Source organism: Tyto alba, unplaced genomic scaffold (genome assembly GCF_018691265.1).
Source record: "Tyto alba isolate M040663 unplaced genomic scaffold, T.alba_DEE_v4.0 Super-Scaffold_33, whole genome shotgun sequence".
Taxonomy (NCBI): domain Eukaryota; kingdom Metazoa; phylum Chordata; class Aves; order Strigiformes; family Tytonidae; genus Tyto; species Tyto alba.
This window is the reverse complement of record NW_024881308.1, coordinates 7,073,594-7,090,258: the sequence shown is the minus strand read 5'-3', so window position 1 is coordinate 7,090,258 and position 16,665 is coordinate 7,073,594. Positions and strand designations below refer to the sequence as shown.

General features: G+C 47.3%; 1 protein-coding gene across 1 annotated transcript; it reads left to right on the top strand.

Annotated features, from left to right (window-relative positions):
* Positions 1-4,458: 4,458 nt before the first annotated feature.
* On the top strand, positions 4,459-7,063 carry LOC104360575 (osteoclast stimulatory transmembrane protein). Its single transcript, XM_033003642.2, has 2 exons — positions 4,459-5,630; positions 6,632-7,063. Exons 1-2 carry the CDS (start codon positions 4,587-4,589, stop codon positions 6,971-6,973), a joined length of 1,386 nt encoding a protein of 461 aa, XP_032859533.2. The 5' UTR covers positions 4,459-4,586; the 3' UTR covers positions 6,974-7,063.
* The last annotated feature ends 9,602 nt before the right edge of the window (positions 7,064-16,665 follow it).

Here is a 16,665-nt window from a genome sequence, read left to right as displayed (position 1 = left end):
ACTCACGCATTGAAATACAACATCCAGAATATCTCTGCTTTACTCCTTTGATGTTCCCCATACAATCCTGGACCAACATGCACATGTTCTCCTGAGACACTTGGAGAAAAATAATTCTGGTTTATTTACAGTAGGAAAGTATTTTGTAGTATCTTTTATCCCAGAAACATTCAAGTTACTTTACAAAATGTTCACACAGAAAAGCTGCTATATGGGTCTTTACAGTGGGGAGTGATTCTGGGGCTCTGCTTAGCCAATTTGCATTCAACAGTGATGCTGGAAGTTCAGGAGAGAAAGATTCCTAAAACAAATGAAAGCCCGGCATGATAGGGGAATTTTAGCTATTGCAGGTTAGATAGCCTTGGTTCCCTTATCACATTTACCCTTCATCAGTCACAGAAAGGATATTGCTGGGACTTTTCTGTATTTCTGTAGTAGAAACCTAAGAAGACATGACCTGGTTCTGCATTGCCATAAATTGTTTATTTGCATGTGTTTTTAACAAGCAAAGAATCACCACTAATGGGCTAATCTTTCCCACACCTCCAATTTCTTGAATTGGCAGAATAATGTGATCAGGTGCTGGTGATATTGCCACAGAGAAATATCTTCAGCCTTAAATAATCCTATTTTTAGGCCTTCATTCATCTTCTTTTCCCAGTTGTTTTCTTAAGCTGTACAGTTCATGTACCCCAAGCTCTACCTGTGATACAGCTGCTCCTTTACATTGCACCCCCTCCCGTCATCGTCACCACCGCAGGGTTATCCTGTCACTACAGGTTGAACTTGCAGGTGTCTTGGCAAGAGGCTCTTGTGTGGACTGCCCTGAGACCCACTCTGTGAGCACTGCAGTTAGCAAAGCAGAAATGGATTTAAGATCTCTGTCCTGGTGAGTACAAGCTCAGTCATCATCCCTAATCAGAGCAAAACCAGGCTGTGCTTCCTGGCTACGATACAAATGAAACCCTCTGTTGTCTTATAGTTACAGCAAACTAGTTGCAGGCATGTGGGTCTCTTCTTTGTCTCCTATTGTATTGCTATAAAGTCTAAATCATGGATGTTAGAAAATTTTAAAGCTTGAGCTGTATAGGGACTGGAGCTTGTCAAGAAGGCAAAGCCCCTTTATACCACCTGCGGGTTGGGCCACAAGATCCCTGGTGACACAAGGTGGGAAAAGGCACCTCAGAGCATCCTGGGGGGACACAGCATACACATCCTTGACACCGGCTTACCAGCCTCCTATTTCTCCTTAACTTCCTCAGTTTTCCCTAAAACTCTCCCACCCACAAACTTCAGTTTCTGAGTTGAAATATAGACCCTGAGGTACTTTAGCAGAACGTGACCACAAGATGTCACAGTTGCTTTGCTGAGCTGCGAGGTCCTGCCCATCATGTCCTGCTCCTCAGCCTTCACCCACCGTTCTGTGTGTATCTGTATAAACACACACACTTTTAATTGATTTTCTTTTTTTGGCAAGGCAAGCTTGCTCATTGTGTCCTAGGAAAAGTTAGGCATTGCTGGCTCTAGCTCATTTAGAGGTTATCAGTTCAAGGTATAAAATAGAGGATATCCTAGATTTAGGATAGTCCAGCCTGCAGGATCGATTTTGAGTTGAGCCAGATGAAAGTCTAGGCTTGACTTTGCATACAAACACTTCTTGGTGCTGCCTGGAATTACTGGTCAAGCACAGCTCCCCCCCAGACTTCAGCTTCCCCTTTGATGCTGCAGGCTCAGAAAACTCTCATCGTTATGTTACAAACTTGAGGGTTTTTTTGTTCCTTATTGCTAACATTTTTGTTTCAGCCCAGAAAGCTACCTGCTGAGCCTGGATGGGGTCCCGGGGGCTGACGAAATCTGTTAGATCAGAAAGAAGTTTAATCTTAGAACAGCGACTAAGGAGAACTTGATGAGTTTTGCAGAATACAGCTATGGGCCTTTTGAGGTGGTCCTTTATAGTCTGCAAATTGAATTCAAAACCTAATTCATGGCCTGTACAAGCAATTGCTATGGATGCTCCAAACAAATGGCACTTTCTTTCTTGCCCGCCTGGCTGGTGCCTCTTCCCGGCTGGAGCCAGTCAGAGTTTCTCATTCGGTGTCTGTGCTCCAGGGCACCAGGAGGAAACCTTTGCTCTGCCAGCCATGTGGGAAAAAGAAAAACTTTAACAATTCATCAGAGCTGTTCAGCGGAGCAACAAAAGCAGGAAGGACCTTGTCTGGTACCTGCAGGAAGGGCTGAGGAAGCAGGCAGAGGTTTGCTCTGCCCGCTTGTGCTCATGATTGCTCATCCTCCAGCGACTGCCGCTGCCGTGCGGCCCGGCCGTGTCCCCTGGGGAAGGTGCTGCTCTCCCACCACTCGCCGGAGAGCAGAGCCCCGCGTGCTCCATCCCCGGGGACGGCCGGGATAGGGCTGACCTCCAGCCCTTCGCCCTCTCCCACCCTGGGGATCATGAGAACATCCCGGGGGCCTGGCGGTTCCCACCCGGCAGGAGGGCTTGGCTCGACTTGGGACAGTGGGCCCCTGTAAGGAGTGGGCTCAGCGGCAGCTGGGTGAGCTCTCTCGCCTTTGCCCACAAACAGTGGCTTAGTGTGAAAGCAGCTGTCATAGGGGCAGGTTTGGTGGGAGCCAGGGAAGGCCCCTGTAAGCCACGAGCTCAGTGCGAGGGGGTAGGCGGCAGTGGCACAGGTTTCTTGTGTGCCAGCTGATCAAAGGAGGGGGAATCCTCTTCTTTGGAAACTTAACTGAGGAGCAAACACCACAGGCTGGTCCTCATCTCCCAGTGAGTGGGTTTGGTGGCTGGAGCTCTGTGCCCTGCACATCCTAAGGGTCAGGCGAGTTAGTCCCATGGGGACCAACCCATGGCTCGCATGTCTGGGAGCTTCTCAGCACTTTGGGAATCCTGCCTGTGGCAGGGCTTTCTTTGCAGTGGATTTGCTGTCTATAGGGAATTGGGAAAGGCTCAACTTTGAAGATTCATCTTCCTCTGCTAGGACTATGAGATGAGCCTTTAAGCAGTTTGTGTACCCTGCACATGAGCTCATGGTTTCAGCAGGAAGCAGCAGCCTGCCAGAAAAGATAAACAACTATCAGCACATGGTTTGCTGGATCCTACCATGCCCTTTGTGACATGACTAATATCTGAAAGAGGAAAAGCTCCCCTTCTTTCTGAGAGAAACCCCAACATTTCTGCTTGCTGGTGGGCAGTGGGAGGGAAGTCAGCTGGGATGAGACAGCTGATTTCCTATGAAGGATGGTGACATCTCGTGTTCCATGTGATGCTTGTTCCATCTTCATCAGCCCATATGTCATTGACTCATTTTTTTCAGCTGTGTGTCATGAAAATAAGCCTTCTCTACAACAGTAAGATCAGAAGTGTAAAGCCCAGACAGTGCTGTGCATCCCACCAGCTCTGTCCTGTACTGGGGTTATTTCGTGGGCTTCACACACCATGTTTGCCCACTCACTCCAGGAACTGCCAGTGTTGCTGATCTGAACCACCTTAAAACATTGTGGGTTTTTTTGTTTTGTGGTTTTGGTTTTGTTTTTGATTTTTTTTTTTTTGTTGTTTGGTTGATTGTTTCTTCCTTTTTGAGTCCTGGCTCTCTAGTGCCAGCTGCACTGGTTTCCTACCTTGTGTCTCCCAGCAGCTGCATCCAGGATCCTCCATGGAGAACTTTCAAAGAAGACTGGGGAACCTCTCTGCTGCTCAGTAGGTAGTGTCTACTTTAATCCCTCTCCTTCCCTTTGTCTAAATAGCTGTTGAATGGCCTTTTTCCACTGAAAACCCTCCTTTGCTAGTCAAAATTCTCTCTCAAAGGATAAGTGAGGTTTCTGTCAGGCAGGGGAATATGGGGATCGCCTGCATGTGTTTAATCCTGGAGAGAGGCTCCTTCTCCCCACCAGGTTTTCTGGTCTCTGGAGAGTCACTCCAGATGTGAGGCCTGAGAAATGATATTTCTTCCCAAACATTTGTTTTCATTAGACATTTAAATAGCTTTATGGGACATTTCTTCCTGTCTGCAGTGGCCAAATTCTTATCCTTGGAGATTTGCTCTGGCACTGGAGCGTCAGTGTGAAACTTTTCTCTGATCAGTTCTGTATTTGTCACCCTTAAACCTGCTGATTTTTGTTGAGATCAGAAACTTCCACTCAACTGCCTCTTGCCCATTGAACACCTTTTAATTACAGAGCTGGTCTAACAATTTCCACGTCAGCCAGGAGATTTCTCTTTCTCCCTCCAGCACCTTCTAAATAACCACTAAAACCAGTACTAGCCACTGCCGTCTCAATGACTTTATTATGATTTTTATATAATAATACAATGCTTTCCTGTGCTTGCATTAGAGGAGAAGTTACATTGTACCTGGTATCTGATCTTTCAAAAAATGTCTTGAACTTCCCTGACTTACATGCTTCCAGGGGAGATCTCAGTCCCAGCTACTCAGGTTATCAGAGTAGAGAAAAGTGAGACCAGAATCACTCAGAGAAAGACATTATAAAGACCCATGAGTGATTATCTTGAGAAGGCCCCTAGTTAGCTTCTGTACTTCCTCTGCTGACACCCAGCTACTTGTTCTTTTTACAGGATGAGAACCCGTGTCTACTGTGAAGACTTTCTGTTCCCAAAGGTGTACAGGACCATGGCAGACCTGTGGTCGGTTTACTCCAAGCCTGTCCCAGCAAACAGCAGAGAGCTGTGGACCTTGTTTCTGCAGTGTTCCTGCATCACAGCAGTGATAGGAGGCCTCTTTTACAACTGGATGTTTGCTTCCCTGGAGTACTCCTGGCATTTCTCCATTGCAATGGCCGTCTCCTTCAGCCTGCTCCTTCTCCTGACCCTTTTCTTGGTGCATCCTGCCCGTTGTGTCTTCAGTATGATCATGCCAATGTTAGGTACCAAACAAGGCCGGAAGCTTCTTTTGTCAACCTGCATCATGATAGTAGTGGTTAACATAACACCCAACATCATAAGCAACATTAAAACCATACTGCAGGTTATTAAGTGCATCTGCAAGAATTCCTCTGAGAGCCTTTTGAACTCAACTGGTCTGCTAGAGACAGCTTCCTGGGAGTTTGGGGATGCAATCCAAGAAACTGTTCATTCCATTAATAATTATAGGCCTATGAATGGGCATTTTCAGTTTTCATTGCTTAAGAACAGCTCCTTGATTTACCAACAAATGCACCTTGCTGGTGAGAGAATTGGGAAGGACTTTTTGGCTGTTGAGGTACTGGTCAAAGACTCCGTGCGAGTAGGCAACAAGCTGGTTGCTGGCTTCTCCATGCTCTATCTCTGTTTTGAGTCCACTTGGTATCTTAAAAATTATCTCACCAACCTTCGCTTTGACAATTTTTACATCACCAAGAAGCTGGAGCGTTTAGCTGTGGACAGAAAAGCAGCTCATCTGCTGGTGGGCTCATCCAAAAACCTCATTCAACCAACAGGCTTGAAGTTGTCCCGGGAGGAATTGATGCTGTGCCTCGTGCAAGCCATGCTCCTCACCGTGGCCCTGATGCTGATGCTGGTGGTTGTGGCGATGGACCACTTTGCGTTCAGTGTGGCAGACATTGCGGTGAGAAAGGCAGCTCAGTTCTCTGTCGTGCCCGTCACTCTCAACATCAAATACAGTGTAAGTGCTGGGGTCCTGTGCGGGGACCCCGCTGTGTATCATGTCACAGGAGGCAGCGGTGGGGATTGCCGTCTTTGTAGCCTTATTTACACGACCCTTACTTCCCTCCCCAGCAGCCAGCTGGACAGGCAACTCAACAGGGATCAGGAGGGAGGAGGTAGAGGCATAATCTCAGTGGCTCCTCCCAGTGCATCAAATATTCTGGTTTCAAATTACAGCCCCTTGGGAGAGAGAAGAGGTGCAAATAGTGCCTCATGCTGCAAAGATGCTGCTGGCACGTGGCAGTCGGACATCCCAGTATCTCCACGTCCCTCCCCTAGGCAGGGTGGAGGAACGGGCACCCCTGTGGCACCGTCCCCCCGCTGCAGAGTGGATGCAAGCACAAGAGGATGGGGAAAGCCGGTGAATACACATCTCAACTGTGAGGATGTCTGCTCATATTATTGCACTGGCTGTTCTTCAAGGAGAAAGCCCTGCTCACTTTGTTGTCACCCTGTGCAATCCTTTTCACAAACCTCACCAGTTTCTATTTTACTAACCTTTATCTGGACTAGTTCTGGTTTAGTTTTTTAGCTCTCCTCTTCTGCCATGCAGCCTGCCTCCCTCCCCAGCCCCAGGGCTTCTTGGTGCATATACCTGCTTATAGTGAATTTACAGTAGTCAGGGCTTAGAAAAAACCTCTAATATTCAAATACGCAGCCACTAATAGTGCTGTCTGGATTATTGTAAATCTCACACAGCAAATACCTGTTATGATGTCTGTAACAACAGTTAAAGATGACAAATAGGACTGGGTCTCACCGTGCCAAGTACTCACCATCTGCAAATCATGCTGTTATCCTCGCTCAACCTGAAGTGTATATGCACTTCAGTGTCCTTCTCTTAATGCACCCAAACAAGCTGTAACAGTGATTACACACCCCAGGCTGATGTTTTTGTAGTAACCAGTTGATTTTGGTTTGTTCATACCCCATTTAACATTCAAGTCTCTTTCTTTTCAGGCTAAAGTAGGGATCCTGCCCTTTCTTTTGAAACTTTTCCGGCTTCCTTATGAAGAATTACCGTTTCAGAACTTTGAAAGAAGCTACCAACATTATCTGACCTTCAGCTCTGCCCACTGCAGGATCAGCCCCTCGATACCTCCCAACCCCTCTGTGCTGCTTGTTGTGGGGCTGCTCTTCTGCATCCTCTACGCCACCGTATTCCTGGAAACCTATGCACACCGCCTCTGCAGGAAAATTGCAGGCTCCTTCTTCGAGAGTTGGGAGGAGAAACGAGCGCTTTACCTCTACAAGAAGCTGTCCAGGAAGCACAAGGAGATGCAAAACTGCATGAGAAACTAAGGGTACTTTTGGAAATACAGGGGATGCCTGAGACTTGTGGCAGTGGTTGGGCACAGGCTTCTGCAGTGGGATCACGCATTTAATTTCCCAGAGTCAGAGAAGTGTTTGGAGTTTAGGGAAAAATATTTGCCCCTGCCCCACCACCCCCCCCCCCCCAAAAAAAAAAAAAAGTAAAACATCACAGTGCATTAATTTGAGAAAAATGGGCTATATTTACTTCCTCTTTTTTTTTAGTTTTGCTTTTGTTAATCTAAAAGGTCTGGAGTCAGATGTTCCGGGAATGGTGGGAGACTTGGATGATAACCACAGCATTAGCCAAGGCTAGCTGGGAAATATGTGAGAGTTGGGGTGGGGAAAGAGGTTATTTACCTCCCCTACCACATCCATGCTGGAAGAAATGCACACTTCCTTTCTTTCTCAAGTTATCCCTTCAGGTAGCAAGAAAGGAAGCTCATCTGACTTGATTAATTTCATTTTCAGGGAGTTTTTATTTCAGGTTTCATGCACAGAAACATGGGTAGACTGGATAAGTATTAGTCTTTAGAAGATAGTTTATTCATGTAAGAAAGTGTCATTTCAGCCCACTGAAATAAATTCAAGACCAATATGACCATGAGATGCACATCCTGGGCATATGTGATGGTGGAAATCGGCACGTGACAACTTTGTAAAATCACTTCACAATGGTTCTTCTGAGGTCCTTCAGCTATTTTATTTATTTATATTTTACTTTGAAGAGGATAAGACCAGCCAATAAAGGCCAATTTGGGTGTTGGTCTCTTTTCCCAAGTAACAAGTTTGGCCTCAGGTTGTGCCAGGGGAGGTTTAGATTGGATATTGGGAACAACTTCTTCACCAGGAGGGTTGTCAAGCACTGGAACAGGCTGCCCAGGGAAGTGGGCTGAGTTGCCATCCCTGGAGGTGTTTAAAAGCAGTGTAGATGTGGTGTTTAGGGACATGGTTTGGTGGTGGGCTTGGCAGTGCTAGGTTAACAGTTGGACTTGGATGATCTTAAGGGTCTTTTCCAACCTAAATGAGCCTATGATTCTATGATTCTAATTTAGGCCAACATCCTGGAGGACTTCAAAAGTGGTAGACAGAAATTTGACATTTGAGTCAGCAATCTGCAGGAAACAGGGAAATAGCAGGACTTGGAGGGCTGGACTTGCCTGAACCGACAGCTAGTTTTACATGTTGGGTGGTTTCCAACTCATAAACTGTGGTGTTGTATCCAAGATGCAAAAATCCATAGCTGGGGCAGCATTTGAAATGCTACTTTTGAAAGAAAGACAGCTTGGACACCTCTGTAAGTGCAAGAGTCAGAGGAGGGAAAGATAACTCAGTGCCAGGTTAAAAACAAACCAACTTCACAGCTTCGTTTCTTCAAAGCATCTATTCTTTTCCTCCCTTCTCCCATTAGAGTCTTCATTAAGGCAATTATATGACATAATGCACCTCAATGAGATTAAATTACAGAAGTGAAGAGGCTACAGCCAGATGCACTGAATTCTCTCAGCTTCTGAAGTGCTTGAAACAAAGTAGGTCTGGATTACTTTTTTTTTAAGCATCTATCCAGCAAAACCCTGGTGCATTCATCTCCCCAAGTGTCTTAATTCCCTGCTGGTCTGATGATTAATGCAAGCACTCTTCTGCCTCAACATGCAACTAGGTGACTTTGTCATGAGGTTTCTGTAGAAAATGCCCTGTGCTGTTCTGTCTGGGGAAAGCAGAAAGATTTTCATGTGCCCATTGAGTAGCCAAAATTATCTGGATCCAGGTGTTAAAATAGCTGGGAAGAGAACAGAGAAGCCCCTTCAGATTGCAAACCATTCCAGCACCATGTTGCCTTCCAACAAGCACATCTTTAAAAAAATAAAAAAGTTTTTCCTTGGGAAGCCTTATCTTTTTGTCAAGAGAAGTGCATTAACCTTTAATATATTTCTTTTATGTCCAGCAGCATTTGAGGACCCCACATACACCCAACATCCAGTTCCTCTCCTTGCCTTTTGAGAGGGGGTCTTCAGAGAAGATTGAGTCAAGGGTAAAGGAGGCTGAAATGATGAAGTGCATGGGGATGGGCTTTGTTTTAGAGATGGGTCCTCCAGGTTCAGATGGATGTTCAGAGTGGATGAGACCACAGAGATGGACTAAGAGGGCCAAATACCACCCCGAGTGTCCCATTGCATCCTTCAGAGAGTCACTGCCCAGCTCCCAGCCAGGACAGCTGAGCAGTGGGTGAGGCAGCTCCTGAAACACTCCTTTTCATTCTCAAAAATCATATTTATTAGGAAAAACTTACTCCAGTCCAGAGCAGTTCTCCCTGCCTTCTTTAGAGTTTCCTTCAGCTCCCACTAAATTTTAACCACTAAAGACTAATCCTGGGAACTTTGCATTTCTTGACTGTAAAATTTGGCATCAGGCAAGCCTTGACTTATGTAATTACATCTGCTTGAAAGGATAATAATCAGTGCAAGGTACTGCCATTCTGCCTCTGCCCCCAGAGTTGCAGCCTTCATAAACCCTTCATGAGGCAGAGATGTGCTCCCATTTCCATTTTGCAGAAGAGATTAAAGATGAGATTTTTATAAAGTTCTTTGGTGAGTATCACAGCAGTTTTCGCAGTTTCAGTGACAGGGAACCACGGGCAGTGGAGCCCCTGCTGTCCGCCTGCATCTAGGGGTCAGTTCTCCTGCCCTCGTTTGGACAACCGCCCTAGGAGGCAATGGATCCTGCCCCATGTGCCATCCGTCTCCTCAGCCTCGTGACCCTTGCACATGTTTTTTTTTCTTTAATAGCCATTAGAAATCAGCAAGGGAAAAATTTGGATTTGGAAGGTGAACACTTTGTGAAACGCTGGTGAGGAGGTGGGGGTTGAGTGGTAGCCGGAAAACTGGCTTTTAGCATAGTGATGCTGAGTTTTGTTACTTAGAAAGGAGGGTAATAAATGCTGCAAAGCATTACATTGCTCTGTAAAGCGTTATCTTGTTAGTGTCAGAAGGGCTTTTTTTAATATAGGAAAGAAAAAGTCACTTTCTTACCCATTATGGTTATTTTGGAGGTGAAGTTGTGCTGATGTTAAAATGTGTGCATGCTGAAGGCTGGTGTACTTGATCACTGAGAAATTAGTGCCCTTGTTAACACAAGAGTAGTTGCTTGAGTTGATGTCATCAAATATAGGTTTGTATCACACATAGCTAAGTGATTAATCTATTTTCAGAAGAGGGGATATTGAAAGCTCGCTCTTTGCCATTATGCCACTTAACCCAGAGCCCAGATTTTCATGTGAGAAACTAAACTCAGGACACTGTGGCAAACATGACACTGGAGTGGGAGACTCAAGGAAGAAGACCTCTGAGAGGTTTCTAGCCTGAGGGACCAGCGAGGAGAGTCATGGGGAAACCACAGGTATGGAGTTAAACCTGAAGAAGTGTGTGGCAGAGGTGAGAGCCAGGGCAGCCTGAGTGGGGCGAGCAGAGGGGACCTGCCAGCATGGCTGGAAGGAGCTTAATCCTTGCAGTAACTTGCTTTTTCACCCCCCTGAGGGTGTTCAGCAGGACCCCAGAAACAGAAATGGGAAGGGAGGCCCTGAGGAGCAGAGGATGCCCTGTCGGTCCCTGCTTTGGCAGGAACAGCTTGGGCAGCACATCAGCCACGTCGTCCCTGGTGCCGAACTGGGCTGCGATGCTTTCCCTGGGTGGGGGGCCGGTGGGAGGCAGAGCTGCTGGAAATTGCTTTGCTCTCCTGCGAGGTTGTGTTCCTCAGCAAGATAGAGGCATGACAAAACAGAAAATGTTACCCATTATAGTCATATAACGTGCCAGAGGATTAAGCTGCCTTGCCAGAATTTGCTTAATGGTGCAGCAGAGAAACACTGAACAGATTTATGCAGTAGGCAAAGCTAATTTGTTCACATATTTTTATTAAGCAGGACTAATTTACAAGCCTCATTATCTGCTAAGGGATTTTCATTGCTCAGAGCTGCTCCATGCTCCCAGCTCCACTTCTGCTCATTGTGGTTCTCGTCGCCTTCATTTTCACCCAGCACCACCCTCCCATCTCTCAAGCAGGAGGAAGCGGGGAGCGAGGTTTTGCTTCCACTCGTGAGCCCCCGGTGCTGTGCCAGAGCCCACGGGGCAGGTCGTGCATTTCCACGGGGGAAATACCAGCTGGGCAACACTGCTCCTACACTAACACAGTGGCTTATTTACTGTCTGTAACTGCTTTCTGCAGAGAAGGATTTAATCACATCTAGCTTCTAGGTTTGGAAATTCGTGATGTTGAAAGTTCAGGGTCAGACGTTTGTGTGCGATGAGGCAGAAGCAGGGCTGGGTTGCTCAGGGTGGGGCTGGGGAGCATTTGGTGATGGGAACCAAACTTCCGCGCTGTTGCTCATCAGTGCCAATGCCAGCTCACATCTTTGCTGATGCCAGCCTTGACCCTGCTGTCGTGGCTTGTTGTTGTAACTCAGCTGCTGCTAGTGGGAAATGTTGTCACTGATTTTGGGGGAGCCGGAGCTTCCCTGCTGCCTGCTGTTACAGAGCTGGTGCTGCAGTGACCCAGCGAGGGTGTGGGAGCTGGGGGGGCTCCTGGGGGGCAAGAGAGGGGACTTGCAGCGGCAACTGGCAGCTCTCCCTGGAGTGGGGCTCATTGCTAGGAGCGAAGTCCTTTATTTTGGCCTTGGCACTGGGGTGACCCTGTCCAGAGTCATTTCCCCCAGCAGGTTGCCCTGAGGCCATTCTCCCCTGGAGTTACCCCCACATGCTCCCTGCAGAGCTGTCTGTTTGCAGGGCACACAGGAGTGGATCAGGCAGGGCTGTTTGCCTGTTTCTTTCCTTGCATTTGTTGAGGTTTGAGACTTCTTAATTTACCTAGAGAAGAGTATTAGAAAAAAGTACCCTGTTTCCACACATTTCTTATTTATATACAGTTCCAGTCGAATCTTCTGTAATTCCTCATCCTACCCTGAAATAGCTGGCGAGATGGTTTCATATGTGAGAAATAAGAGAAGCCAATTCTCCGAGTTTATTTCTGAAGAGGTTTAAAAAAAAAAAAAAAGTACAGCAGTAACTAGTTGGTGGGTGGGGGGTGATCCATGGCTTGGATAGGAGGTTTTACTTTGAAGTAGGTTGAGAAACTGAAATGACCAAGTTCAAAGGCTGAAAGCTTCCTCTAGCGTTAGTTGGAAATATACTGTGGCTGTTCAGACAATAAAGTGGCAACTCAGCAAATTACAGGAAGGAGCAGGTCATAGCCAATGAATCGGCTGGGCTGAGCTGACTCATCTTTTCCCTTTACCAGGGGAGAGAAAAAATTGATCCAAGTGCCTGATGCTTCGTGCTCTGCACTACCAGGACATCAGCAACACCAAGTTTACAGCCCCAGTCAGGTGGGTGTACAGGGTGGGGGAACTTTGGTCTGATCTAGCCCTAGCCTAAAAAAAAACAAAAACAACAACAACAAAAAACAAAACAAAACAAAACAACAACAGCAACAACAACAAAAAAAAACCTAAAACCCAGCGTGGGTTTTACTCTCTCAGGAGCAGCTGATATTGCATGTGAGATCCTGGGCTCCGTGGGAAGTGAGCACAGCTCTCCCAGTGGGGCTGACAGGAGGAAAGAGCTTTCTCCAGCACTAAAACAAATTAATCTCAGATCAGGGAGAGCTTTTTCCTCTGGGTGGACACTGCAGTGAGCAATGCCCACAGGAAAATTGAAAAATTATCAAACCTCACAATCAGCTGAAACTCTTTGAAACCGCTAACTAGGTAGAAAAGTCTGCCTAGCAGCAAGAGCTGCTGTAATCTCACCAGTTGTGCTTTGGGACTAAGCACATTGGCAGAATTACTGGGTGAGGAGTGATCCCTGCAGAGCCTGAGGTGTGAAGGCAGGCAAATTAGAGGCACTTGTTTTGGAGGAGCATCTGTGACAGCAGGACCAGAGAGGTGACCTTCAGCCAGACATTCTTTTGTGCTTTCACGCCCTAGAGAGTTAGGCAGGGTGCAGCGATGGACTTCAGTGATGGAGTTCAGTGACAGAGAACTTTATGGTCACCAGTTCAAGTGGGTTCCTTGGGAACCTGAGTCCCTAAGGACTCAGAGCATTTTGCCACCCCGGTGGTAGATGTACTGTCGCTGCTCAGGCATTTCTTCTGGGGAAAAGCGAAGGGCACACGACTTGGTGTGACCCCCTGCTCACGATGTGACCCCCCCAGACCTGGACGCCAAGCAAGGGCAGCCTCGTGTCTCCTGATGCATGTCATGGCTCTGTGCACCGGGCAGAAGGGGAGCAGGAGCAGGGCTGAAGGCTGCTGTGCCTCTGCCGGGGCTGCGCTCATCAGGCGTGCAGCGCGGTGCTGTACCAAGGGCTTGTTGTTACAGCATTACAGGGTTGACATTTAGATGTCACAGAATATGAAATAACCCATAATTACAGCCCAATTATTCTGCCTGGGTTTTCTTCTTTCATAACATTGCATGCAGTGCTTTTGTCTCTTCTCAGCATTATCACTGCTATTATCCCCCAGGGTGCCACTCCAGCACCTCATCCACCCTGATTACTGGATTTGGGACCCACCTATTTCTGTTCCTACCCCAGGTGTATCCCACCCCATGTGTTGTCCTTGGGATAAGCACTGGAGTGGATGATTCAGGTCAGATGTGACACAGCCAGTGTCCAAAAGGCACTTCAGAAAATGTGTAATTTTTCACACTCAGCATGGCTTCAAGCCTTGCTGGTTTTGGCAAGGGCTCAGCTCTGGTTACCCAAACAACAGTTTCCCCTTACAGCCATCAATTTCCACACTGAGTGGGAGACGCAGGAAACACCAGGACTCTTGAGGCTCCCACCTCATTGTGCTGCCTTGAAAGCCAATGCCTCCACCCGCTCCTCTGGATTTTTGCTCACCCAGGCAGAATTCCTGGTGGATTGGGCACACTGAAGAGCGTGGCAGAGCTTAACAGTGGCAGCAAGGGTTGTGAGCCCTGACTTGATGCCTCGAGCCCTGGAGGGGCCATGGGGAGTGAGGGTGATGCCATGGGTGCTGGGCTTGGCAGGAGGAGCAGGGACACTTTGGGCTCCTTCTCCCATGGCTGAATCGCCTCCAGGCACCCGCAGCCGGCCCAGAGCCAGCGCTGCTGGTGACACGGGGCAGGGCAGGGAATCCCTTGGCACACAGGATGACAACGTTTGTTTTCACAGGCTTTGTAAAGATACACTGTGCCCTGTGCTCACTTGGCTTGGCTCAAGCCAAACGCCTGCAGCAATGGGGGTTTAAGTGGTGCCCCAAGAGCTGCACAAAACCTCCTTTCCCATGCCATTATTCCCTGCAGAGCTGCACAAATCCCCAGCAGTTTGGTTCGTTGCACTTATCAAATCAGTTCAATACATATTACTGCAGAGTGATATTTTTACTATTCAGTCTGTATATCTAAGAGCTCAGCCCTTCCAGGAGCTACTTGGAACAGACTTTGAAGGGTGTACCTATTAAAATGTTAATAGGGACAGTTCACAAATAAGGTATACTCAGAAATGATTACTTAATTTGGGTTGCTCCTGGCTGTATGAGGCAGCTACTGGGTGTGGGGGAGTGAGCCTGTGGCACATGGAGGCAACATCCATCACACTTATAACTCTGAAGAAGAGCAGCCTAATTCCTCATTTGTTATTAAAAATCTTACCCCTCTGTCCCAAAGCTGACCTCTTCATGACCTCATGCATCAGCGAACAACTGCTGCATTGGTCCATCTGTGCAATATTTTATTTAAAAGCTAACTGCATAATGCTGGCCAAGAGAAGGTGGTGTGGTCGCTGCTCCAAAGGATAACAGGTTACCTCCGTCTAGTTTTGCAATGACTCTGTGGAGATATTTCTGGGGAAAGATCAGCAAATATCAGTTATTATTGTATTAAAAATTCTTACTTTTTTATCCTTCAGCAGGCAAAGCCTATCACTGTTGTCAGGATGCCTCTTGAAGTCTGCTCCCCACAGCCTGTGCCACCCGTGGGACAATTTACTCTGGCAGCAGCTCCCTGTTTCAGAAATTCAGGTTTTTACACCTGAGCCGGGGGTGGTGGGGAAGCAGATGAAACTTTCCCATCCCCATGCGCTCATGCTCCAGCTGTGGCTCTGCAGGGAGCTTTGTCACGGAGCCAAACCACTGCAAATACCTGGCGTGAGCTGTTTCAGGTACCTGCCACTGGTGAGAGGCACAGGAACGTCTGGCCCTAGCTAACTGCCTCATTTCAGTATTTGTTTTCATCTGTTTGCTCACATCTGCACACCAAGAGGCTTTTTCTTTGAGGTCTCAGGCTCTGAACCCAACAGGAAAGCAGAGCAGGGGAGAAACATTTCCCCTCCCTCCCCATTTGTGAAAGTGGCCTCACTTTGCTTTCTTTAAAAGATTACATTATACTTATTAGCTGAAGAAAAATCACCAAGTTCCTCTGTTCCCCAAAAGCATTTCCAAGACGGTTTATCATAGATTTCACACAGTATCTTTAGAAGAGTTTATACAAACCAGGGAGAAAACTACCCAAAAGCCAGGAGGCAACTCTGTGCCAGCCAGACAGGGAAGAGAGGAACCTGAGACAACCTGCAGAGATGCTTGCGCTCGCTGAGCCTGGAAATAACAAACCATCCCTGCCCTCATTTCGGGCTGGGAAAACATCACTTCCCCGTGACAGCTTTGCTCTGAGCTTGGTTCTACAGTAAGTGGCTGGAGCTCCTTAAGCCTGGTACCATCAGGCAGGTTTTCTTGTCCATCCATGAGGCACCCACTGCCCCGGCAGGAGATGCTGCCTGCCCTGTTCCTGGATCTAAGAACCTAAAGATATTCTTCATTGTATTCAAGCCTGAATTGTTTCATCCACAGAAAATGGCATCACTGCCTTCCCCTTAATCTTTTTCCATTTCCTCAGTCGTCTTTTCATCCTCAAGGTTTTCCAGAGGGACCATATGCTTTTCCCTGTCACATCACTGGCACAGATGTGATGAAGCCCAGGTCTGTGAGCTGGTCCCTGTGGGGCTTTTCAGGAGCTGCATCCCTCCAGGGATTCTTCCCTGCTCATGGGAATCATTAGAAAACCACCAGCTAGTTCATTTTTATGTGCATGTAGCACATACCCAGGTCGATTTTGCATCTTTTTAATTCCTTGACAGCTGCCTCTTTGCTTGGGTTTGATCTCTAAGGGCATTAACCTATAAACACCCGAAGCAATTTTCTTCTAGGCTATGACTCTGGAACAGGTGAAAGCAATTTTGACAGAACTTTCCCCTCCTTTGTCTCTCTGAGTGAGCAATAACTGCTGCTTTTAACTGACTGACTCATACCACATGCTGAGCTGCAGGGGTGCAGAGGTGGGAACCACTTCCCCAAGATCACTCACAGTTCAAAATTTGGCAGTTCCCCAGGGCCCAAAATCCTGTAACCCAACCCCGCAAAACCACTTGTGACCTTTTTGTGATTCAGCTTCTCCACATTCACTGGCACTGTGCAGATGCAGACTCTGTGCCCCAGCTCTAACAGCAGAAGTTTTATGGGTTTAATATTTGTAGGTTATGAAGCACCAGAGAATGGAGAGGTGTTTATCACAGATTTGGGTAAGAGGACTGCTTTGTTCCAGCTTTGTTTATTAAATATGTGAAGCCTCAGAGGGCTTTTCTTCCCATAGGACTAAATGAACTTCCCAGGAG

Excerpts from the sequence above, each read along its gene's own strand:
- LOC104360575 (XM_033003642.2), top strand. The coding sequence starts at position 4,587 with ATGAGAACCCGTGTCTACTGTGAAGACTTTCTGTTCCCAAAGGTGTAC. Across the intron at positions 5,631-6,631 it reads CTCTCAACATCAAATACAGT|GCTAAAGTAGGGATCCTGCC; the intron begins GTAAGTGCTGGG and ends CTTTCTTTTCAG.